The 26283-nt window shown below is 47.7% G+C and overlaps 1 protein-coding gene across 3 annotated transcripts in view; it reads left to right on the top strand.

Annotated features, from left to right (window-relative positions):
* Abr (ABR activator of RhoGEF and GTPase) overlaps positions 1-26283 on the top strand; it is a 242673-nt gene that overhangs the window by 106189 nt on the left and 110201 nt on the right. For 2 of the 3 annotated variants that reach the window (XM_045158035.1, XM_045158033.1), the window contains exon 2: positions 15076-15260. In XM_045158035.1, coding sequence (XP_045013970.1) covers positions 15153-15260 — 108 coding nt within the window. In that variant the 5' untranslated portion in view covers positions 15076-15152. Of the gene's footprint in view, positions 1-14978; positions 15261-26283 lie in introns of those variants that run through there. The other variant, XM_045158032.1, reaches the window with a different exon arrangement.

The following is a 26283-nucleotide window of genomic DNA, read 5'->3' as shown; positions in this document are numbered from 1 at the left end:
TAAAATAAAATAAATGTATTGTTTGTTTGTTTATTTGAGAGAGAGAAAGAGAATGGGCATGATAGTACCTCCACCTGCTGCAAATGAACTCCAGATGCATGTGCCACTTTATGCATGTGGCTTATGTGGATCCTGGGGAATTGAACCTGGGTCCTTTGGCTTTGCTGGTATGGTGGTTTGATTCAGGTGTCCTCCCTAAACTTAGGTGTTCTGAATGCTGGGTTCACAGCTGATGAAGATTTGGGAATTAATGCTTCCTGGAGGCAGTATATTGGTGGGTGTGGGCTTATGGGTGTTATAGCCAGTTTCCCCTTGCCAGTGTTTGGCACACTCTCCTGTTGCTGTGGTCCACCTTATGTTGGCCAGAGGGTGATGTCCACCCTCTCTGCTCATGCCATCGTTTTCCCTTGCCATCATGGAGCTTCCCCTCGAGTCTGTAAGCCAAAATAAACCTCTTTTTCCCACAAGCTGCTCTTGGTTGGGTCTTTCCTACCAGTAATGCGAACCTTACTGCAACAGCAGGCACCACTAAGCCGTCTCTCCAGCCCATACAAACATGATTTTGTCTCTTCTCCATCCATACCTGCCTGGGGGTCTGTGTTCATTAACCTGGTCTCTCTTTCTGTCCATGGTGCCCTTATCCAAGGCCAGAGGGTACCCTTCCTGGCTGTACTTTGTATAACTGCTGCCACACTCAGTCACCTTTCATCTCTACTGTCGCCACCTGTTGCAATTACCTTCTCATTACTGGGACAAAACAACTGACCAAAAGCAGCTTACGGGGGAAAAGAATTTATTTTGGCTTACAGTCTCGAGAGGAAACTTCCTGATAGCAGGGAAAGGGTTGTAAAGCAGAATGTAGGCATCACTTCTTGCCACAGCAGCTGGTAGAAAGCAGCAAGAGAGTGAGCTGAGCTTTGGCAAGGGGTGGGGGGAGCTGGCTATAACACCCCTAAGCTCACCCCTAGTAACATACCTTCAGCCAGACTCCACCTCCCAAATTACTAAGAGCTGGGGATCAAACATTCAAAACACATGCCACCCTTGACAACCTTTAAGAGGAATGTCTGCTCTATCTTAATTGGCTTAATTTTCCTAAAGTCACCTTGCTGGGTTAAAAAAAAATTGTAGTTGGCGTGGTGTCACATGCCTTTAATCCCAGCACTTGGTTGAGTTGTGTGTGGGGTTGGCAAAGTATATGTGTAGGGGTTTTGGGTCCCAGTGTATTGTCTTGGCTCTGTCTGTTGGCCCTTGATGCAGGGCTGCCTTTGGGAAAGGTTGTAAACAAACTTTTGGGTGTGCCACATAAAGGTGGTAGGAATGCAAGCAAGTCACTTGAGTGTGGACCTCCCTCTCGCTGGCCAGCTCTCATTGTCCAAATGCACATCAGAGGGCTGCATGGCTGTCCTGCCTCTGCTTGGCTCCTGTCCTGTCCACTAGGTACTCTCAAGGAAGCTGGCTTCATTATAGGCTGGCGCTAGGTATTCCATATTCACATGTGCTCTCGTGCCTGGATGACATTCAAGATCCTGCCTGCATTGTGACTCCACATGGGAGCATGCAGGCATGGGGGGATTGCTGAGAGTTAGCAATGCTCAGTAGTCATGTGGCTGCGGAACCCTGGGCTAATGGGTTGGGGTAGCGGAGTCCTGCGTCCTGCCTGAGCCCTACGCTGCGCTCTGGAGCCTTCTGTTGAGCTGGCTTGTGTTGCTCCTACAGTGCTGCGGCCTGTCTCACTGTTCCAGCTGTGGCAGTTATTTATAGTCCCCTTAAGGGGCACACATTGTGCCATTGCCAAGCCTCCTCTTTTTGCCTAGAACTGCTCACCCACCTCTTTACTCGGCAAGCACCCACACATCGAGCGAGGGTCAATTAATATTAGCAGTAGCAGCTAGTCTGTTTGGTGCTTACTACATGCTAAGGACTTTGCATGCGTCATCCAGTTGAATCCTTGCAGTGCCCTAGGCACTCCATCCTGTCCCATCCCCCTTTCACATTCATTTCTTTAGCTGGTTCGTGCTGAGCAGTGGCTCCCTGGTACCAAGCATTCATCTAGGGCACAGAGAGGTTGAGAACTGATAGAGCCTGGGTGGAACCCAAGTCGTCAGGTCTCAGGGACCCTGTTCTTAGCCATGGTGTTTTTTGCCAAAGCCCTTACCTCTCTTCTCGTCCTTGCTGTGCCTGTGAAGCTTTAGTGCCCTCTGGACTGACTTCCTCTATTGGGCTGTAAGGGTCTCGGTAAGAAATGTGTTCATTTTAACTAGCAGAAAAAGCTGATGAATGGGGCTGCTTATGTTTCCTACTCAGCAAGAAATGAAGCAGGCTGATTCCATTGCGCCTTAGAACAGGGACATGTGCCTGTTATTTCTTGACTCTTTTTCCCCCTAATGGAAGCAGTATGGCCATTGTAGCTCCAGTTATCATATCCAAATTCAAAGCAATCATCAAATTTAAAGCCTAAGGGCTAGAAGGATGATTTAGCGGTTAAGGTGTTTGTCTACAAAGCCACAAGGACCCAGGTTTGATTCCCCAGGACCCACATTAGCCAGATGCACAAGGGGCACACGCATCTGGAGTTTGTTTGCAGTGGCTGGAGGCCCTGCTGCACCCATTTTTTCTCTCTCTCTCTCCCCTTCTCTGTCAAATAAATAAATAAATAAATATTTTTTTAAAAATTTAAGGCCTTAGTAGAGGCCCTAGCATACTTCACTTAGGCATCAGTGGTTAATTCTGGTTGTAAGAGAAGCAGAGAAAGGACATTCCTTTCTGGAGATAAGGTCCAGTGCTGCCTCATATAAAATGAAGGTATAGGGGCTGGAGAAATGCCTTAGCGTTCAAGGCACTTGCCTGCAAAGGAACCAGGTTTGATTCCTCAGGACCCACATAAGCAAGATGCACAAGGTGGCACATTCATCTGGAGTTCAATTCCAGCAGCTGGAGACCCTGGCATGCCCATTCTCTCTCTCTCTCCTCTCAAATAAATAAAAATAAAATATTTTTTAAATCAAGATATAAAGTAAGCAGGCAAGAAGAGAAGGTGGTTATTGAGTAATGAACAGCATTTGCTAGTGTTCTGGGGAGCACAGACATAAACTCGTTTTTTCCATGTTCCTGGAATCTCAGTGCCCAATAATGGTTTTTCATTTGTCTTTTGTTCTATGTTTGGTTTGGTGTTGATGTTGGTTTTTGTTTTTCATTTTTAGGCAAGCCCAACAGACTGGCCTTTTTTTTTTAATGTGAGACAGCAAAAGAGGGGCCTTCCTTTCTCTTCCCTTTATATCCCCTTTCTAGCTTACTGGCCTCTGCTACTGAGTTTTCTTCCTACTCACACAGAAGTCCAATCATCTGCAGCTAGGATCCACATATGAGAGAGAACATGTGACGCTTGGCTTTCTGGGCCTGGGTTACTTCACTTAGTATAATCCTTTCCAGATCCATCCATTTTCCTGCAAATTTCATAACTTCATTTTTCTTTACTGCTGAGTAGAACTCCATTGTGTAAATGTGCCACATCTTCATTATCCACTCATCAGTTGAGGGACATCTAGGCTGGTTCCATTTCCCATCTATTGTGAATGGAGCAGCAATAAGCATGGTTGAACGAGTATCTCTAAGGTAATGAGATGAGTGCTTAGGATATATGCCTAGGAGTGCTATAGCTGGGTCATATGGTAGATCAATTTTTAGCTGTCTAGGAACCTCCACACTGATTTCCACAATGGCTGGACCAGGGTTCCTCTTTTTCTGCATCCTTGCCAGCATTTATGGTCATTTGTTTTCATGATGGTAGTCAATCTGACAGGAGTGAGATGGATTCTCAACATAGTTTTAAATCTGTATTTCCCTGATGGCTAGGGATGTAGAACATTTTATAGATGCTTTTATGCCATCTGTATTTCTCCTTTTGAGAACTCTCTATGTAGTTCCATAGCCCTGTTTTTTATTTTATTTAATTTTATTTTATTTTTTTTTGGTTTTTCAAGGTAGCGTCTCATTCTAGCTCAAGCTGACTGGAATTCACTATGTAGTCTCAGGGTGGCCTCGAACTCATGGCAATCCTCCTACCTCTGCCTTCTGAGTGCTGGGATTAAAGGCATGTATGTACCATCATGCCTGACTCAAACCCCCCCCTTTTTTTAAAGACTTATGTATTCAGTTATTAGAGAAAGAGAGAGAGGGAGAAAGAATGGGTGCATCAGGGCCTCTGGCCACTGCAAACAAACTCTGGATGCATGTACCACCGTGTGCATCTGGCTTTACATGGGTACTGGAGACTTGAACTTGGATCCTTTGGCTTTGCTGGCAAGTGCCTTACCACTAAGCCATCTTGCCAGCCCATCATAGTCTGTTTTTTAATTGGGTTGTTTGATTTCTTATTGTTTAGTTTTTTGAGTTCTTGTATATTTTGGATATTAATCCTCTATCAGATGTGTAGCTGGCAAAGATTTTCTCTAATTCTGTAGGTTGATCTATTCACAGTGTCCTTTGCTGTATAAAAGCTTTGCAATTTTATGAGGTCTTAGCGATTGATCTGTGATTTTATTTCCTGAGCAATTGGGATTATATTCAGAAAGTCTTTGCCAAGACCAATATGTAGTTGGGTTTTTCCTGCTTTTTCCTCTAGCAGTTTCAGAGTTTCAGGTCTGATATTAAGGTCTTTCATTCATTTGGACTTAATTCTTCTGCATGGAGAGAGGTAAGGATCTATTTTCATCTTTCTACAGATGCCTATCCAGTTTCCCCAGCACCATTTGATGAAGAGACTATCTTTTCTCTAATGAGTATTTTTGTCGAAGATAGGTGGCTGTAATTACCTGGATTTTCATCTAGGTTCTCTATTCTGTTCCACTGGTTACATGTTCCATTGTTACATGTCTGGTTTTGTGCCAGTATCATGCTGTTTTTGTTACTATGACTCTGTAATATAGGTTAAAATCAGGGCTGGTGATACCACCAGCCTTATTTTTGTTGCTCAATATTGTTTTAGATATTCGAGGGTTGTTTTTTTTTTCTTTTTGTGCTTCCAAATGAGTTTTTGGATTGTTTTTTCTATTTCTGTGGAGTGCTATTGGAATTGCATTAAATGTGTAGATTGCTTTCAATAAGACTGCCATTTTCACAATCTTGATTCTCCCAATCCAAGAACAAGGGGTGTCTTTCCATTTCCTAGTGTCTTCTGCAATTCCTTGCTTGAGTGTTTAAAGTTGTCATTGTAGAGATCCTTCACTTCCTTGGTTAGGTTTATTCCAAGGTAATTTATTTATTTATTTATTTATTTATTTTTGATGCAATTGTGAATGGGAGTGATTCTCTGATTTCATCCTCTGTGTGTTTGTTATTGGCATATAGGAAGGCTACTGATTTCCGTGTGTTTATTTTGTATCCTGCTACATGGCTATAAGTGTTTATCAGATCTAACAGTTTGCTAGTCGAATCTTTAGGGTCCTTTATGTGTAGAATCATATCATTTGCAAATGATGATAAATTGATCTCTTCCTTTCTAATTTGTATCCCTTTTATGTGTGTCTCTTGCTTTATTGCTATGGCTAAGACTTCCAGTAGTATATTAAATAAAAGTGGAGACAGTGGGCTGGAGAGATGGCTTAGCGGTTAAGCGTTTGCCTGTGAAGCCTAAGGACCCTGGTTCGAGGCTCGATTCCCCAGGACCCACGTTAGCCAGATGCACAAGGGGGCACACGCGTCTGGAGTTTGTTTTTATGGAAAAGTTTGAGAAGCTTTGGTTTTAGTTCTTCCACGAAGGCCTGTAAGATTCACCAGTGAATCCATCTGGGCCTGGACTTGTTTTAGTTGGTAGATTTTTTTATAACTTCTTAGATCTCCATACTTGGTATAGGTCTACTTAAGTGGTTTATCTCATCCATTTCTTTCACATTTTCAAACTTGGTGGAGTATATGTTCTTATGGTCTGTACCTATGATATTTTGAATTTCTCTGGTATCTGTTGTGATGTTGCCTTTTTCATCTCTAATTTTATTAATTTCTGTCTCTTCTCTCTTTCTTTTGGTCAGACTTGCTAAGGGTTTATCAATCTTGTTTATCCTTTCAAAGAACCAACTCTTTGTTTCACTGATTCTTTGGATTGTTTTTTTTTGGTTTCTATTTCATTAATTTTTGCCCTAATCTGTATCATTTTTTCCTGTCTACTGATTTTTGGTTTGTTTTGCTCTTGTTTTTCCGAGGCCTTAAGGTGAAGCATTAAGTTGTTTACTTACAACCTTGCTAATTTCTTATTCTACCTTATTTTTTGAGGTAGAGTCTTGCTCTAACCCAGGCTGACCTGGAATTCACTATGTAGCCTCAGGGTGGCCTGGAACTCATGGCGATCCTCCTACCTCTGCCTCCCAAGTTCTGGGATTAAAGGCATGCACCACCACGCCTGGCTTCTAATTTCTTAATATAGGCACTTAAAGCTATAAATTTCCCTCTTAGGACTGCTTTCATTGTGTCCGAAAGGTTTTGGTATGTTGTGTTCTCATTATCATATGATTCTGTGAACTTTTTGATTTCCTTCTTGATTTTTTCATTGACCCATTCATCATTTAGTAGTGTATTATTTAGTTTCTATGATTTTGTGTATGCTCTTTTCTTGCTATTGATTTGTAGTTTGATCCAATTGTGACCAGATAGACTGCAAGGAATTAACTCAGTTTTCCTATATTTGTTAAGATTTACTTTGTGTCCTAATATATAGTCTATTTTAGAGAGTGCCCATGTGCTTCTGAAAAGTATGTATTCTGCAGCATTTGGATGAAATGTCCTGTAGATATCTGTTAGGCCCATTTGTTCTATGACCTCATTTAATCCAGATGCCTCTGTGTTTATTCTTTTCCAGGATGACCTGTCAATTGATGAGAGTGGGGTGTTGAAGTCACCCACTACAACTGTGTTTGGTGTTGTCTGTGACTTAGTTCTAATAGTGTTTGTTTGATGAAGTTGGGAGCCCCCATGTTAGGTGCATACATGTTTAGGATTATAATGTCCTCCTGTTGGAGGGTACCTTTAATCAATATAAAGTGACCTTCTTTATCTTTCCTAACTAATGTTGGACTGAAGTCTACCCTTCCTGTCAGATGTTAGGATAGTGACCACTGCTTGTTTTCTAGGCCCATTTGCTTGAAACAGCATTTTCCAACTTTTCACCTTAAAATAGTGTCCATCCTTTGTAGAAAGGTGAGTTTCTTGGAGGCAATAAATTGAAAGAACCTGCTTTTTAACACAATCTGAAAACTTGTATCTTTTGGTTGGGACATTCAGGCCATTGATATGAAGAGTTATTATTGGGGCTGGAGAGATGGCTCAGTGGTTAAGGCACTTACCTGCAAAGCCAAAGGACCTGGGTTCAATTCCCCAGTACCCACGTAAGCCAGATGCACAAGGAGCGCATGCTTCTGGAGTTCGTTTGCAGTGGCTTGAGGCCCTGGCTTGCCCATTCTCTATCTCCTCTCTCTCTCTGCTTGTAAATAGGTGTGTCAATTAATCTGTTGTTGAATATCTTCAGGGTAGGATCTTAAGGTGTTAGCTGTGGCTCTTAAGACTCTCAGAGTAACCACAAAAGTGACCGTAGGTGTTGGGTTTGCCTGCTCTAAGAGTATTCTGTTATGCTGTGTGGAACAAAATACAAGCAAATTTTAAAATTTAACTGAACCGTATACACATTCAATGTGAACCAACACAGAATATTTATATAAGAGTAGGTATTACGACAAACAGATCCTCTAACAAAGTCAAAGTCCCTAAGGATGTGTGTTGCCCCACACCCTTATGGGTTCTGGGGAATCAAACCAAGGTTCTTTGCCTTTGCAGGCAAGTGCCTTAACTGCTAAGCCATCCCTCCATCCCCCTCATCCTCCTAATTTTAAAAGGTTGTGTATTTGTCTTGAAGACAGATCATAATTTACTCAACCAATGACCTATAATTAATTATTCAGGTTTTTGAAATATTTTAAAATCATAAATAAACATCCCTGTGAATAACCTTGTAAGTCTGTTTTTATGAGCATTTAAAATTAATATCTTAGGACAACATTTTAGATTGTGCTGTGTTAAAAGGAGCACTTAATTTTTTTCATATATTTTATTTATTTATTTGAGAGAGAGGAAGAGAATGGCCGTGCCAAGCCTTTCAGCCACTGCAAATGAATTCCAGATGCATGTGCCCCCTTGTGCATCTGGCTTACATGGGTCTTGGAGAATCAAACCAGTATCTTTTGGCTTTGCAGGCAAATGCCTTAACTGCTAAGCCATTTTTCCAGCCTAGCACTGACTATACCAGTTACCATATTAATTCTAGCAAAGTTATAGTATTTAAGTATACCTTCTAGGAGCCTAGAGAAATGGCTCAGCCAGTAAGAGCTCTTGCTGCACAAGCATGGGGACCTGAGTTAGATTTCTCAGTACCCACATAAAAATCTAGCCATACCTGTGACCTGTGGCCACAGTGCTTAGGGGGGGTGGAGAGAGGAGAATCTCTGGAGCTCCCTGATCAGCCAGTCTAATTGAAAAACAGGTTTCAGATTCAGTCCCAGAGTAGTAAGGAAGAGCAATAGAGGAGGACACCCTGTGTCTCCTCTGGTCTCTGCATGCATGTGCACAGGCCATGTGCATTTGCATGTATGCATGCATATACTGGCTGCCTGTAATCCCAGAGCTGGAGAGCCAGAGACAGGAGGACTCCTGGGGTTTACTGGGTGGTCTCTAGGTTCAGTGAGAGACCATGTCTCAAAGAAGAAAGTGGAAAATGATTGAGGAAGACACTGCCCTTCCCACCTCTCATCTGCCTCTAAAGTTCACCTGGACAACGCCAACTCTTTACATGGCTGCTAGATGCTTCACCCCTGTGCAGAAGCACATAAGCAATTATGTTCATTGTTTACTATGGGATTAGCATTACATTTTGAGGTAAATGAATTTGTATTGCTTCATAAACTGTCAACTTGTAAATTTGGAAAAGAAAGCTCTCTACCTCAATTAACTTAAAATAATGGACTAACAAATCTGTAAAAGATGCTTTCTTTTCTTAAAAAAAAAAAGTTATTTGAGAGGGAGAGAGAGGAGAGGGAGAGAGAGAGATCATTGACAGGCCAATGGACTCCAGAAGCATACGCCACCTTGTGCACCTGGCTTGTGTGTCCTGGGGAATTGAACCAGGGTCTTTTGGCTTTGCAGGCAAATGCTTTAACTGCTAAGCCATCTCTCCAGTCTGATGCTTTCTTAAAAAAAAAAAAATAAGAACAAACAAAAAACTCACTTCAGTGGTCTAGCAACCAAAGTTCTTTAGCTGAAGGCCCTTTGTGGTCAACACCTGCCTCTGCAGGTCCATCTCCTGCCCCTACTGTATCAGATGACTTCTGGGCTCCATATGTGCATACACACACACACACACACACACACACGCATGCACACACGCGTACGCACATACACAAAAAAGAAATGTATTCTGGCCATTTGCAGTTCTCTATTCAGGTATCTTTTTGTTGTTGTTGTTGTTTGTTTTTTTTCCAGGTAGGGTCTCACTCTAGGCCAGGGTAAACTGAAGTTCACTGTGTAGTCTCAGGCTGGCCTCGAACTCATGGCAATCCTCCTACCTCTGTCACCCAAGTGCTGGGACTAAAGACATGCACCACCACGCCCGACTATTTATCTTTTTCATGTTGGTTTGTATATCCAGTTGTGGTTGAATTAGAACACAGGGAAGTTCACGGGAAAGAGTGCAGCTGAGCTGAATTTGAAGGCTAAAGAAGACTTCACTGGCTCAACCAAGGGCCAAAGAGGGTTCTAGGCACCCGGACAGCATATACCAAGATCCAGGGCTGAGACACAGAGTGTGTGTGTGTGTTCATGGAGTACGGTCCTGACCTAGGACTGCCACCACATAGCTTCCCACAGAATTAGTGATTTAAAGCAATAAGGAGTTATTCTCTCACACCTGAGGCCAGAAGTTCCAAATCAAGGCCTTGTGGGTAGCTAGCTCTCTCCCCTCCCTCCCAAGGCTGAAGCAGGGGGTGAATTCTTGCTCCTCCCAGCTAGTGGTGGCTGTACAGGTTCCATGGCTGTGCCAGCATTACTCCAGACTCTGCTTCTGTCTCCGCATGGCTTTCTGTGTCTCCTCCTTGTGTCTCCCAAGGACCAGCTTGGGATTTAGCACCCACCCACCAGGTTCATATAAAATGATTGCATGCTGGGCGTGGTGGCGCACACCTTTAATCCCAGCACTTGGGAGGCAGAGGTAGGAGGTTACCCTGAGACTACATAGTGAATTCCAGGTCAGCCTGGGCTAGAGCAAGACCCTACCTCAAAAAACCAAAAAACCAACCCCCCCCCCAAAAATAAATCAATGATTTCACCTTGAACTCCTAAGCTAGATGACACCTGCAAGTTGGATTGTATTTCCAGGTACCAAGGGTTAGGATTTGGGCAGACTTTTATCCCACTGTAGGACTCTAGAAGTCATCTGAGGCCACAAGGCAGGAGGAGGTAGTCCTATAAAGTAGAGTCAGGTGCCAACCATGATGGGCCTTCGTTTAGCTGAGGGGCTTTGACTGCCGGACCACTGAAGTGAACGGGGAGCTGTGGAGACTTGCACAGGGGTGGGGCGGGGCGAGATCAGGTTTGAGGAGAGTTGGGGTGATCCTGGTGAGAGGTGGTAAGGGTTGGAGTTTTAGCGACAGGTGTGAGGTAGGGAAGGACAATGACTCTGGGGGACTCCGAGGTTTCTCTTTGGTCTGCTGAATCGCCTTTAGGAGTAGGTTGAGGGTCCTGACTGGGAGAGGGGTGTCAGACACAATCAAACAGATCTGCAGCATAGATTCTCCTTGGAGTATAAATAAAATTAGGAAAAAGAAGCAAGGGAGGATTAAAAGTTTATGTCTCTTTAATGTAGATTTTATTTATTTATTTGAAAAAGAGAGGGGAAGGAGAGAGAATGAAAGATGCAGATGAGAAAGAGAATGGGCATGCCAGGTCCTCTAGCCAGTACAAATGAACTCCAAAAGTATGTACCACCATGTGCATCTGGCTCACGTGGGTCCTGGGGAATGGAACCTGGGTCCTTAGGCTTCACAGGCAAGTGCCTTAACCACTAAGCTATCCGTCCAGCCCGTTTTGTTTTTCTTCCACTTAGTGTAATGTCTGTGAGAGTCATGTATATTGTCCTTCCTGTTGCTGGGTGGTATTTTAATGATCTATACAGAAAACCAGTTCTTTATGGGGTGGGCAGTGAAAGAGCATTTCACCAGGAGGCTGAGAAGAATAGAAAAGGTAGTAGGAAGAAACTAAATCTTCCCTCCCTTCCCTTCTTCTCCTTTCCCTTCTCTCTTCTCCCTTCCCTTCCCTTCCCTTCCCTTTTATTGCATTAGTGAGAGACAAAGAAAGAGAAAGGAAGAGAGAACATGGGTGTGTCAGGCCGTTCTGCCACTGCAAACAAATTCCAGATGCATGTGCCACTTTGTGCATCTGGCTTTATGTGGGAACTGGGGAATCCAACCTGGACTCTCAGGTTTTGCAAGCAAGTGCCTGTAACTGCTGAGCCATCTCTCCGGCCCCTATGTGCTTTTTCTAAATGTTTTTTTTTTTTTTTTTTGAGGTAGGGTCTCACTCTGGTCCAGGCTGACCTGGAATTCACTATGTAGTCTCAGGGTGGCCTCGAACTCATGGAGATCCTCCTAACTCTGCCTTCTAAGTGCAGGGAGTAAAGTCGTGCGCCACCGCGTCCAGCAAATAAAACTTGTTTAAACAAACATTTATTTATGAGAGTGAAAGGGAGAGGGAGTGAGAGAGAGAGAATGGGTGCTCCAGGGCCTCTAGCCACTGCAAACGAACTCCATGTGCATGTGCCCCCTTGTACAACTGGCTTATGTGGGTCCTGGAGAATCAAACTGGGGTCCTTTGGCTTTGCAGGCAAGTGCCTTAACCACTAAGCCATCTCTCCAGCCCCTATCTGCTTTCTAAACTGACACCAGAAGGAGGAATAATGAAGGAAGGGAACAGTATATCTTTTAGAAGCCATCCTCCCAAGTCTTCCTGCATGTCCATTTCATACCCACTCCCCTTGAAACACTCTCTCTATGTGTGGCTAAGGGTTTCCTGGAGCTTACTATGTTGAACTTGAACTTGCAATGATCCTCCTGCCTCAGACCCCCAAGTGTTGTGATTATAGGTGTTGGCCAGCATGCAAGGCTCTTCCACTTAACAGCTCATTGATGAGCACTTAATCACATGGACCACACTACTAAGAAAAGTCATCTCTTCACTGGCACTGCACACACTCCAGATACAATGGGGTTTCTGTTTCCAAAAGGGGAAATGGACTTGGCTGTCAAGAACTTTACTGGCCTCCTTTCTTTAGAGAGCCCCCCTAAGTGTTCCTGTTTATGGCCTTCATAGACTGAAGCCTGTCTGTGCCTGGCCAAGTTCTGTGTTCCCAGAGCTCCTGCATCTCTGGAGGGTTTGTTTCTCCAGCTTTTAATTTTAAATTTTATTTACTTATTTAGTAGAGGTGGAGGTCTCCCAACTGCTGCAAATGAACTCCAGATGCATGTGCCGCTGTGTGCATCTGGCTTTACTTGAGTACTGGGGACCCAAACCCAGGTCACCAGGCTTTGTAAATGAGCACCTTTAACCGCTGATCCGTCTCCCCAGTCTTCTGTTTCCCTTTTCCTAGTAGGAGGGTTCTGGACTCCAGCACAGAGGATGTTTGTGGAGAGCTCTGTGCCTGCCCCTATGCTGGCACTGTGTGTTCCCCATCACTGCTTAAAGTCTCCCATGAGGCTGGGGAGGGGACAGTTTCTCTGGAGTGAGGTGCAGAGGAAACAGGATGAGTTCTCCAGTAGCTCGCTGTAAGGTAGAGTGGTTAGTACTTTGCTCTGTGGAAACAGGATGGCCTTGGGAGAGGTCTTCCCCGTGACCTTGGGCTCTGTCAGCAGCTCCACGGTGGTGTCTACACTGGGGTAAGAACTGCCTCCAAGCAGAGATGAGGGAGTCTGGGGGCATTTGCTGTCTGACTGTGTATACTTGGACAAGGCTGGCAAAGCTCTTCCTGCCTTGCGGGGGTACCAGGTTGTGCAGTAAAGGTGAGCCAGGCCACCCGCTGTGCTGGCCCTTCTATGAACTCTGTCTTGGCTAGCTTGGGCTGTTTCTATGACCTCTGAATGTAGGTCAGTCTAATGGGACTGAGTGGCTGGCCAAGCCAGTGTCCACCACAGCTCACTTCCTCCCATACCTTTAGCTCGATCATGAACATGGCAGCCTACATCCTCTGGGGGTTGCAGAAGAGGTCGTTGTATTGTCCCAAGTCCTCCTGTGCCTCAGTGGGCTGGATCTCCAGAAAGCCAGGCCCGGTAAATAGGCCCTGTGTCCTGGGGTATGTGGCATGCACATATCACTGGCTGGAGTGTCAGGAGGGCCTGTGGGTCTCAGGACATGGCTGTCCTGAGAAAATGTAGTCCACATCCCCAGTCAGTGTGTTGGGCATCATCAGAGCGACTGAGATAGGGTGTCAGCAGGAGCAGGTGCAGAGAGCTCGGGGGAAGCTCCTGGCTGCCAATGGCCAGATTGGTCTGAATGTGGCCATGGCCAAGTGCCCTGGTGACCTGGTGACACCATTCTCCGGCTGCTGGCTGCCCGTGGGCTGTTGTGTTATGCAAGGGGGAGGAGCCAGAGCCTCTGCGGAAAGACTGGCTTGCTGGTGCCTGGCTGAGTCCTCAGGCCCACTACGGATGGCGCCCGCATCAGCTCTTACATCCTGTCACTCAGGCTCACCAAGAGCCTGCCGCGTGTCTGCACCCAGTCATGGCTGTGACATACAGCTCCTGCCCTGGGGACACTAGGGAGGACATCCTGAAGGAGATGATATCTGAGCAGATAAGACAGGCCCAGCCAAGCTCCTATGTCACACCGGCCACAACTCCGATAACAGACCCGTGACGATGCTGGGGATTATTTGACAAATGTGTGTGGCTGTGCTGGGCCCAGTGTGCAGGACAGCCTGCCCCAGGGTTCTTTGCGCTCCTCTGTAGACGCTGGGGGCCAGCTCCCACTGGTCTCCAGAGTTTGTGACCTTGACCCCTGCCTGGGTGGAGGGGGGGGGGTTCCCGGACCGAAGGAGACCCTGCCCCTGCCTGCTGCTGCCAGCCACACCAGTGTGCTCTCAAACATCCTGGCAGTGGACTGGACTGGTAGAAGCCCTGAGGTAAGAGTAGGGGGCACCCAGTTTGCTGGCAGGATCCTGAAGGGGGTCTTTCAGCCTGAATCCCAGAGATGCTGCCTGCCCCCTAGTGGTCCCCCTTACTGTCCCCAGGAGGGGTATGTGCGTGGGCGCCGGAGCGCTGGGGGTTTGACGCAGCTCATTGCTCTGTCACCTTCCTCCCCTTCTGCTCCGAAGGAAGCCTGTGTGGAATTGTAGGCATAAGTGCTGGCTTCCAAGGAGTCTGCTGCTCCCCCTGTCCCTGCCAGGCCTGGGCACAGCCCTCTCGCCCACGCCTGCCCGCCCTGGGCTCTGTTCTGCACGCAGGGCCTCATTCAGAGGGGCAAGAACCCCCTTGGTCACACTTTGTGGGCCCTTTCTACCCCAAACTTGCCCTGGGCCCCCTGGAGAGATTGGACTCGGTGTACAGTGCTACCCAAGGAGGAGGGGCCGAGGAAGTGACATCGCCTGGCCCTCCCCCACCTCCTTATTCCCTATAAAAAGCAAAATGGTGACTCAGAGAGGAGAGTTGGATGCGTCCTGCCTCCTGCTCCCACTGTTAATTTTTAGACGTGGAATTAGACAGGAGGCAAAGGAAACAGAAGCTCCGAATGCTCGGCTGACACGCTACTAGGCGGGTGGCAGCAGCAGAGCCGCTCCTTCCCGACTCCCAGCAGCCCGTGACCGAGCGGGCTGCGTCTGCCGGCGCTCCAGGCGCGTCCCCGGGCCGGCCGCGTGGTCCCTGCCCTGGCCCAGGGTGCATGGTGTGGCCGGAGCCATGGCAGCGGGGGGCCGCCGGAGGCGCCCACTGCGCTACCAGTCCCTGGCGGCCCTCGTGGAAGACTCTCAGTGGCCTTTCTTGTTCCTTGTCTCAGACTTCAGCTACGGTGCTGACGACTACGACGCAGAGGGGCATGAGGAGCAGAAAGGGCCCCCGGAGGGCTCGGAGACCATGCCGTACATCGATGAGTCCCCCACTATGTCGCCACAGCTCAGCGCCCGCAGCCAGGGTGGCGGGGACAGCATCTCGCCCACCCCACCCGAGGGGCTGGCGCCTGGGGTAAGTCCACCCTTCTGGGTCTAGGGAGAGGGCTTCTGGAGAGTAGTTGTGGGACGTCATGAGCAAAGTGGGCAGGGGTCTGCTTGGGGAGGGTGGGCCCGGGCTGTCGGGGGCCCTCATAAACTCGCTCCATCCTGGGCCTTCTCTTCCCCCACCTGCTGCGCTCTGCCACCCCTGCACCTGTTTCCCTCCTCTGCCAGCGCTCTGCTCTGCTGCCTTCTGCACGTCCTCACTCCCCTTTCAGCCCTCCCGCAGGAAGGTGGGAAGGGGGCTCCGGAGGAACTAGGTTCTCCTCTCTGCACCTTGCTGGCCGTGGCTGGCTGCACAGTGGCCCAGGGACAGTTAGCGTCCAGATGCTGGTCTGACAAGGCCACGGCTGGCCTGGAGCTCCCCGCGCGGTAGAACGCGCTGCTTCTGTAGTGTTGGCCAGCACTGAGGGCCTCCAGCCCTGCTCTGTTCTCCAGGAGAGAATGGATCCAGGGGTGTCCACCTCCCCGGCTACCAGTGGAAGTAAGAGCTCTGCTCCCAGAAAAGCCTTTTGTGAGGAGCATTAACTACGTGCTTTGACAGGGCAAGGGGGACAAGAATGTGCAGAGGGTTGCAGCCCTTGTAATTAACGCCTCTCCTGGTGACAGGGACCGACTCTGAGGCCGGCTTGTGTGTACACATCTGAAATACAGGAGCAAGTAAGGCAGAGAGTCCTTAGGACTCTTTCCCGAGTAGGGGAACAGAGTCAGAGCCCTTTCTTTTGGTGGAGCGGGGGGGTGGGTGGGGGGGGGGGAGGAGAGGAGAGCTCAGCATGCCAGGTTCTTTTGTTTTGGTCTATCTTGTCCAGGGGTGCTTTGTGGGGGTTCTCTTCCCCCTTCTGAGCCCTCAGAGGAGCATCACTGAGATGCTGTGTGATGCTTTTCCAGCTCTCTGGGTCCTAGCACCCTCACCTCAGCTGGAGGCTGCTTGGACTCTACCATTCGGAAGAACCCCTGCTCCTCCCCCCCCCCAGGTTCTCTCACCCCCTCTTCACACTCCGGGGTGGCTGTTATAGCCTTTGGCAACAAGGGCCTTGGCAACCGGCTTCCCACTTGGGGGAAGCCACATTGTTGTCATGGCAACAGAGGCCGAGCTCAGTGGCTGCCAGGCGGCGCAAGTTTGGGAAGGGATGGTGAAGGGCAGGTGGGGGCGGAGGGCATGGCTGTGGGTGTTGACCAGCCTCAGGCTACTCCTCTGCCAGCATTCTGAGGTGTTGCCCTGGCATCCTAAGGGTGTGGGGGGATGGTAGATTGGAGACGGCCATCTTGTCCAGGCAGGGTGTTGGTACCAATGTTGGAGAGGTTGCTGTGGGACTTGGACTCTGGCCAACCACAGGAAGGAAGAAGAGAACTCTTGCTCCCTGACTCTGTGTTCTGATTGGAGATCAGTGGGGTTCAGAGCCTCCTCAGTGACTTAGCCCTCATTGCCACTGTGAGCAGGTGAACCCAGTGTCTTGTAGAATCTCAGTACTGGGCCTCTACCCCTGCCTCTCCTCTCTCTGCCTTCCTGTGCCTCTGTCCTTCCCTCCTCCCACATAGCTGCCTTGCTAACATGTTCATTCATGGACAGATGCCCAGGTATAAAGCACTGCCTCATGCTCTGTGAAGAAGTCACAGGCATGACAGGATGATGTTCTTGCCTGTCACTCTAGACTTTGGGTAGTGACTTCACTTGGTGTTCATTGTGCTTGGTGGTCAGGAAGAAACAGCTTGACCAGAGAACTTTGAAATGTAGAGTTGCTGCAGAGGAGCAGTCAGAAGTGCGCGGGGTCCTTGGTATTGATTTTCACACTATTGATTGGAAGCCACGATGGATAGGGCTGAGCTGAGGTAGCGCTGATCCCACTTGAGGATATCCTGGAAGATTCCAGATCCAGGCTAGGCACCCCCTGCCTACTGTGCCTACCCCCTTGGAACTGCCTTTCTGCCCTTTCTTCTGGGTCACTGGCCCCACCTAGTGGACTCTCTAAGTATCACTGTTTACAGTGGCGTGCTGTTGGGAGCCAGTGCTTCTTCCAGAATGCGGAGATGTTTTGGTTTTTAAAAAGAGGGTGGGGGCGTTAAGGTTCCTGCTACCTGACTCTGCTTATTTTGTCAGGTAGGTCACCTCCCCTTCTAGGCTTCCTGTTAGGAACTTGGGAACAGAAGGGATTTATGAACCAAATCAGATGATTGTTTTAGATATTCAGAGGTCTGTACTCTGGCATAGCCTGGCAACTGAATTGTACACATCAAATATGCAGCCAATTTGTGCCTGGGAGCTTAAGGTTTGGTCCGTACTGTAGTCAGAGAAACAGACCCTATGTAAGTGTGCATACATATATATGATTATTATTGTGTATATTATTATAGAGAATGCTATATATGTGATTTATTAGAAGGAATTGATTCATATAAGTATGGAGCCTGAGAAGTCTCACCCTCTATAGTGGATGCTGGAGGTCTGGGAGAGCCAATATGTACTTCTCGTCCAAGTTCAAAGGCGAGACAATCTGTTGAGCTGATGCTCTATATCCCAGTTTGAAAGCCAGTAGGTGTGGACCCAAGAACAGCCAGCGTTTCGACAGCCTAAGTCCAAAGGCTAGAAAAGACCAGTGTTCCAGATCCAGCAGGCCGGTAGGCCAGAGGTCTCCTGTCTTTTTTTTTTTTTGAGGTAGGGTCTCACTGTAGCGCAGGCTGACTTAGAATTCACCCTAGCTCATGCTGGCCTTGAACTCAGCCTCCTGAGTTATGAAATTGTAGATATGAGCCATCATACCTGGCTTGTTTTTTTTGGTATTTAATTTACTGATAGAATCTCATATTTTTGTGGCTGCCCTAGAATTTTGCTTAGAATTCCAGGCAGGCCTAGAACTCTTGATCCTTCTGCCTCTGTCTCTTGATGCTGGCCTTTTATTCTACTCGGGTTTTCAATAGACCAGATGAGGCAAGGGCAGCCAGCTCATACTGGGGAAGACATCTGCTTAGCCTTCAGATTTAGAAGTTAATCTCATTCTGAGCAGCTCCACAGATACCCAGAATGATGTTTAGAAAAATCTCTGGGTGCCCCATGGTCCAATGGAGTTGACGTGTAAAATGAACTGTCATATCATAGCCTTACCTTCAGCAGCCCAAAGAATGAAAATAACTTAGAGCTTGGGCACATGCCTTTCTGGCTAACGACCTGACTTATTTATTTACTGTGTGTGTTTCTGTGTATAATCACGTGGGAGAGCTCCCTTTTGTGTGCCACTGCATGTGTGCAGAGGCCAGAGGACAACTTTCTTGTCAGTCCTCACCTTCGTTTGAGGCAGTCTCTCATTCACTGCTGCTTGGCAAACTTCCAGGAAATTCTTCATTCTCTCCCTCCCTTCACCACAGACACTCTAGGAATACAGAAGCCCACCACAGCTTCTAGCTCTTATGAGGGGTCTCAGGGTTCAAACTCAGGAACTAAGAGCTATGCAGTGGGCGCTTTATCCACTGAGCCATCTTCCCAGCCTCTCTCGCTACTCTTAGAGGGATGGGACCAGGAGCATTGGAGAGCCCAATCTGGTAAACACATGCTGGGACATGAATCTGCCTTTGCAGCCAGCCTGCTTTCTTTTTAAATTTTATTTATTTATTAGAGACAGAGCGAGAGAGAAAGAGAGTGAGAATGGGCATGCCAGGGCCTCTAGCCACTGCAAACAAACTCCAGACACATGTGCCACCATGTGCATCTGGCTTACATGGGACCTGGAGAATTGAACCTGGGTCCTTTTGCTTTGCAGGCAAGTGCCTTAGCCACTAAGCCATCTCGCCAGCCCCAGCCTCCTTTCTGGGTCTGTCCTCCAAGGTGGGTGGTCCCAGATGAGGGTAGGTCTCTGGTATTGGCAGAACACATGCTCCTCACTCCCAAACATGCCTTGTTCTGCTTTTATTTTAGTTTGTGCCCCAAAGATGTGCAGCCCATAGAGGTGTCAGGTGAACCCAAAACCCTACTGCACAGGCCTTCCTCAAGCCCATGCTGATCAGGGCACCCTGCCGACACTGCAGGCAGCTCAGTTCAGCAGAGAGTGCTCAGTTGTCCCCTTGGGAAGCAGGATGGGGACTCTCCAGCTCATCTACAAGCAGGGGCATAGGTTCCCCAGCCAGGCCCTCAGTCTTCCAGGTACTCTGTCACTCCCCATAGCTTGCATCTTGCTCAGCTCCCTTCAGTCTGCACCCCCTGGGGGAAGAGTGCTCAGGGGAGACAAGTGTGCTCTGCTTCTCACCCTCTCTGGTTCCTCAGCCTGGAGCCCATTTCTGCCTTTCTGGATCTTCCGTCCCTGCTCTAGAGAAGACACCAACAGTCTCTTCCTGTGTATCTGTGCTGTGCTGGAAGCCCTGGTTATCAGTACCTCCAAATCTTGCTGGAGCCCTTACTGTGCACATGAAAACAGTTAGGGCTCCATTCCCTGTGGCTGCATGCCTTGTCGGAGCTGGGAGGGTGGTAGTGGGGCATAGGTAGACAGAATACCTTCGTTGTGACCCTCGGTCATCTTCCTAGCTCATCATCCCTGTCCTTGCCAAGCCACCCCTCCGACCTCTAGCTCCTCCTCACGCACTCTTCTGCAGTGTTGTCGTGGGTAGACTGCCTCTGGCTGGCCTCAGTGACCCTGTGACTCTCACATTTTCTCCTGCTAACCTGATAGGACCACAGTTCATGAATTTGTTTGTTTGTTGTTTTTCGAGGTAGGGTCTTACTCTAGCCCAGGCTGACCTGGAATTCACTATGTAGTCTCAAGGTAGCCTCGAACTCATGACGACCTTCCTACCTCTGCCTCCCGAGTGCTGTATTTCATACCTGCCAGTAATGCTCCTCTCAAAGTCACATCCATTTGATTAACATGGACTGATATACAGGTGCCCCAGGTAGTATGGATGGGGAGGGTGGGCCCAGCCAGGTCGCTTCTCTGTCCTGGGGGCCCCAACACCTTTGGGATGGCAGCAAAGAAGATAGGAAGTAACTGATCCAGTAGTGATTGCCAACAGGTGTTAAGTTGCCTACAAAACAAGTGCTGTAACAGCTACTAAGAGTGTCTTAGAGCTGAGCCCATTCCTTTCATCCTAACACTTGGAAGGCTTGAGGCAGGAGGATTTTAAGTTTGAGGCCAGCCTGGGCTACATTGTGAGTTCCAAGCAAGTATGGTGGTCTATTTCTGTAATCTCAGCAATTTTGAAGTAGAGGCCAAAGGACCAAGAGTTTAAGGCCAGCATCTGGTACATAGTGATCTTGAAGCCAGCCTAGGCTACATGAGACCCAGTCTCAAATAAATAAATAACAGTGACCTCACAGAGCACACAGAGGTGAGCACCGAGGGCCAGAAGCTATCAGCATCTTTGCTTGGTGCTCTGTGGGCGCAGGCTGGCCCCAGAACCAGCAGGCTCTCACTCTCCACTCTTCCCTTGTGTTCATCTACTCTCTCCACTAGTGGGCGCTTTTGAGGCCAGAATGGTTCCACCACCTCCCTTCACAAGATGCTCTTAATTGGCCTCCCTTCAAAGTTATGTAGCGGTGGCTTCTGTGTGAAGAGCTCTTCAGCCCTCACTCGCTGCCTGCCCGGCATGGCAGGGAGAAGCCTACAAAGGCCCACGCAGCCCTTACCAATGACAGGCACTCTGCAGTGTTTCCCCATCTCCTTCAGGGCTTCACACCACCTTGTGGACTGGGCCCCACACCCATCCCATCACTGATGTACCCTGTCACAGATACCCCAGGTGCAGTGAGGCTTTGTAATTTAGTGGCAGGGCATTTGAAACCACCACCTCTGCCCCTCTCTCCAGACATGAGCCTTAGCACGCCTCTTATGTCTTTTGAGATGGTCTTCCTAGAAGCTCATCTGCCCTTAAACTTGCAGTTCTCTTGCCTCATCCTTCTTTTCAGAAATTGTGTTTTGGTATGTGTATGGTATGTGTAGCGTGCTGTGTGAGGTGTATGCACGTGTGTATGTGTGCAGATGCATGTGCAGGGGTGCCCTACTCTATCGCTCATCAGTATATTTCTTTGAGACAGAGTCTTTACCTCATCTTAAAACTGAGCTTTTTGGTCAGTGAGCCATAGTGATTCTCTAATTTAGTCTGTGCCCCCTACAGGGCCAGGATTACAGATGTGCATGGCCATGCCCAGTTTTTTTTGTTTGTTTTTGTTTTTGTTTTTCGAGGTAGGGTCCCACTCTAGCCCAGGCTCACCTGGAATTCACTATGTAGTCTCAGGGTGGCCTCGAACTCACAGCGATCCTGCTACCTCTGCCTCCCAAGTGCTGGGATTAAAGGCGTGTGCCACCATACCCGGCCATGCCCAGTTTTTTATGTGGTTGTTGGGGAGTCAAATTCAGGTGGTCTTAGACCCTCTCAGGTCCTTGTGCTTAAACAAGTGCTCTAACTTGCTGAGCCCTGCTTTTTGGCCTTTTGAGTGCTGGAGTACAGGGCTGAGCTACCCCCCATCCAGCTACATTTTACTTTTTTCTTCATGTGACATTGGGCAACCCATACAGCCTCAGTTCCCTCAACTGAGGGATAAACACCTCCTATTTAAAAGGGCTGTTGCAAGGACCATGTAGCCTAAGCAGTGTGGCTGTGTAATGCTGCCCCACACAACGAACCTGCTGCAGGACTTCATTTGCATGTGAGTCCTTCAGGGCTGTGCATCACATTCTCTCATGGGCTGGGAATCATAGGCTTGAACCACCACATCTGGCTTTTCCTCTTGGCGTTTGGTGAGTAAGACACACGTATTAACCCAATTAAAATGAAAGAGAACCATCTTGTGTCGCTCTCGAGGGCAGGATGAGAATAATTAACACGTGATAAGATTTGTGTACAGCTGTTGTACAGCCTAGCATGGTGACGCACCCCTGTAATCGCAGTGCTCAGCAGGCAGAGGCAGGGGGACCACAAGTCCCAGGCAAGCCCGAGCTTCATAGTGAGGCCTGGTCTCACGAGAACAAACAAACTAGCTAACTGTCTAGCATCAGGACAGGTGCTGAATGAGCTTCCCATCCTTGCAAGGCTCCAGGCAGAGGTTGGTGACTGAGGGCAGAGGAGCGGGTCTGGTGTTGAGATTATACCCTTTACCTTCCCTTAGCCCTAGGATTTCACCTCACGGATAGGAGCTGTTAGCCACACTGTGCTTTTCTTTTCTTTCTTTTTTTTTTTTTTAATCTTGAGAACTCAGGGGTATGTAAGTACTAAGCATGTGCTCTGCCACTGAGTCACACTTTGTGGTGGTTTGAATGCCCCCCCTCCCTTAGATTCAGTTGCTTTATTAAAGTTTATAACTTGGGTCTCCAGCCGCCTGGCTGCAGGAGGAGTCACTGGGGGTGGACCTGAATTCCAGCCCAAAGGTATGCAAAGATGTTTTGAGCCCTAGGATGGGGTGGGGGTCCCTGCCTGTTGCTTTTTGCTGTGTGCGCTGGTGGTGCTTCCTCGCTTGCTGTACGTAGTGTTTTTCTCTGCTTGGATCTTCCGCTGTCTCTGGAACTTCCCCTGGATCTGGAAGTTTGGAATCAATCCCTTCCTCCTCTAAACTGGGCCTGGTTTGGAGGTTCATCCCAGCAACGTGAAGCTGTCTGCAACACACCCCAACCCCCAGTGTAATTCCATTTGAGGCTGTCTGTGCAACATCATATGACCTCAGGTGAAGTCTCAGGACCGTGGAGGAGGTAGCCTCAGAGACCGTGTGGTACTCTGCCAGGACACTAGTCAGGGTTAATACCTAGATGAGGGCTGTGTAACTGCCAGAGGGTGGGAAAGTCCCCCCCCCGAGGTCTGAAAAGAGAGACGCAGGTCTGGAGGCGGTAGAGCAGTAGATTCTTGGAAAAGGCAGGAGGTAGGTTTGGGAGAGGGCCAGGGCTCCTCCTCTCTGACACCTGCCAAGAGAGAAGAGCTGGTACCAATAGCTTGTGCCAGCCAAGGGCTTTTCGCATTCAAGCCACAGCCTGTGTGCACATGTCCCTCCAGCACATCGAAAGATGGTAAAGGTGGCCAAGTGGGTAAGGCGATGGACTGCTAAAGATGGTACGGTAGTAAACCTTGCCCATCCCCATGGATGAGGACACAGAGGCACCGGGGTTTTACATCCCTTGTTCAGGGTTACAGAGATGCAGGAGACAAAGCTAGAATCCAAATCCAAAATCTAACTAGCGCTTTTATTTGTTTTACCGTGTAAGTAATACTGGCTTACACCTAACAGTTGCTTTGTGTTATTGAACTCTATAGAGGTATTAACTCAGAGTCTCATAGTGTAATCCAGAGTACTGGGATTATGGACTTGAGTCACCATGCCTAGGTCATATATGATCCTTTGAGTAATGTGCACTATAACTGGGAGAGAAGGCAGAGGGAGGAGCCAGGGTATCAGGAAGGTGAGAAATCTGGTGACTTCTGTGCCTCTGGAGATTTGGCCTGCCCTGGCAAGAGATTTGGGAGAGTGCAGCCAGGCTGAGAGGATCAAGAAGCTGCTTCAGGCCAAGGAAGCTGCTTCCTGTAGCAAAAGTCTAGGGACAGGAATGAACCTTTCTTTCAGAAGTTGCTCTCACCAGTGGGTTGAATCATCAGCTGGGCCATGGCTGCCCTTGTTGGGGCTGACGAGGTGGCTTCCTGCTGAGCAGAACGAGAAGTGTTTTAGGAAGAGTAATCTGATGTCTGTGGAGGGAAGAATGGTGATGTCATTCCTTGCCTGGAACCCTCATGCCTTTCCTTTACCTGGGCAGTACAATTTGAAGCCTAATTTGACTGACAAGACCCTGTCTGACTCAACCACTTGACCCTTCCTTCCTCTGCAGCCTCATAGTCAATCCCCGAACTGGAATATGAACTCCACAAGGAAGAAAGTTTTGTCAGTTTTTTAACACACGTTTACTCATAGCAGACTCCCCGTGCCTGGAAATACACCTGGCAGATAGTACGTGTTCAGTAAGATTGGTTGAATGAATGCATGAACTCATGGCCCTCCAGACAGCACACAGTCCATTGGTCCTCACAGTCTCTTCCCTGTGTGTCTCCCTGTCCCCATCAGTATAACGATCCTTTCATTTTTGTTACTTATTTTTTGTGGTGCTATGGATCAAAGCTAGAGATTTGTGTGTGCCAGGCACCACCACTAAGCTCCACATCCCTAGCCCTTGTTCTTTCGAGATAAATTATGTAGCCCGGGCTGGCCCCAAACTTCCAGTCCTCCTGCCTCGGCCTTCCAAGTGCTAGGATTATAGATGGAAATTAGCATATTCAGCTGGGTCTGAATTTTTAAAAGTTATTTATTTGAGAGAGAGAACAGGCATGCCAGGGCCTCTAGCTACTGCAAATGAACTTCAGATGGATGTGCCACCTTGTGCATCTGTCTTTATGTGGGTACTTGGGAATCGAACCTGGATCCTTTGGCTTTACCAGCAAACACCTTAACTGTTAAGCCATCTCTCCAGCCCTGAATTTTTTTTTTAATTACTGTGTGTGTGCACGTGTGTGTGTGTGTGCATGTATATGTACTTGCAGTACCCCATAGGTATTACAGATGCTGGAGTGGAATGTTGGGTGAACTGCTTCATTGCTCCTCCACCCGGTCTTGTTTTGAGCTGGAGTCTCTTTTTACTAATTCCAGACCTTGTGGGGTTCCAAAGGTTCTCAGATCTCTGCTCCCTTGTGAGGCTGGGGTTGCAGGTGCATGGGCTGTTTTATGTGGGACCTGGAGGTTTGAACTCAGGCAGTCTCAGGTCGTCTCAGAGCCTCAGGCTTGCACAAGAAGCTCACTTAACTGCTGAGCCCTCTCTGCAGCCCTGGATCTGAATTCTAATGTCGCCTCCTCCAGGGAGCCTCTGGTGACTTTCCCTTTGTTTTATCAGATGCACCTACTTGTACCCTAACAACTCCCTATAAATTTCAATAGGACTAACACACTCTGTATATGTTTGGTGATTGAACATAGACCCTTATGCATGCTAAGCTCTCACTGCCACTAATCTACATCCTCAAACCCCACACTTGTTTTTATAACTTCTTTATTACCCCTGGTTATATTACTCAAAATTCTAACTTTTTTAAAAGTATTTTTTAATTTATTTGAGAGTAGAGATAAATAGATGGGTGGATGATAGGTAGATGGGTATGTAGGGAGAGAATGGGTGTGCCAGGGTCTTTTATCACTGCAAACAAACTTCAGATACATGTGACACTATGTGACTTTGTATGTCTGGCTTTATGTGGGTTCTAGGAAATTGAACCTGGACCAGCAGCAGGCTATACAAGCAAGCACCTTTAACTGCTGGGCCATCTCTCCAGCACCTTAAAAATTCTAACTTAACAGAAATACATAATGTAGAACAGAAATGCCTTCTTAATTCATTGCTAAGGATTAATTACACATTTCTCCTTTTTTTTTTTTTTAAAAAAAAGGTTTTTATTTATTTATTTGCAAGGAGAGAGACAGAGAATGGGTACACCAGGGCTTCTAGCCATTGCAAATGAACTCCAGATGTATGTGCCGCTTTGTATATCTGGCTTTATGTGTGTACTGGGAATTGAACTTGGGTCATTAGGTTTTGCAGGCAAGTACCTTAACTGCTGAGCCATACCCCCAGCCTTTAAAAAAATTATTTATATATTTACTTGAGAAAGAGACAAGATCGTATCTTGGGTGAAGATAAGTGGCACATCAGGGCTTCTTGCGTTATAAACAAATTCCAGTCACATATACAACTTTGTACATCTGGTTTTACATGAATACTAGGGAATCAAACTGAGCAGACAGGCTTTGCAAGCAGGTGCCTTTAACCTCTGAGCCATCTATATATATAATTTATTTATTTGAGTGTGAGAGAATGAGAGAACAGGGCATGCCAGGGTCTTTTGCTGCTGCAGACTAATTCCACACACATGCACCAGTTTGTGCATCTGTACTGAGGAATTGAATCTGGAGTTTTGCAAGCAAGTGCTAAGCCAGCTCCCAGGCCCTTATGTTTTTCTATGTATAAACTATATTCAAAATAAGATAGAAAAAAAAC

Source organism: Jaculus jaculus, chromosome 9, assembly GCF_020740685.1.
Source record: "Jaculus jaculus isolate mJacJac1 chromosome 9, mJacJac1.mat.Y.cur, whole genome shotgun sequence".
Taxonomy (NCBI): Eukaryota; Metazoa; Chordata; class Mammalia; order Rodentia; family Dipodidae; genus Jaculus; species Jaculus jaculus.
This window is presented reverse-complemented; position numbering and strand designations above follow the sequence as displayed.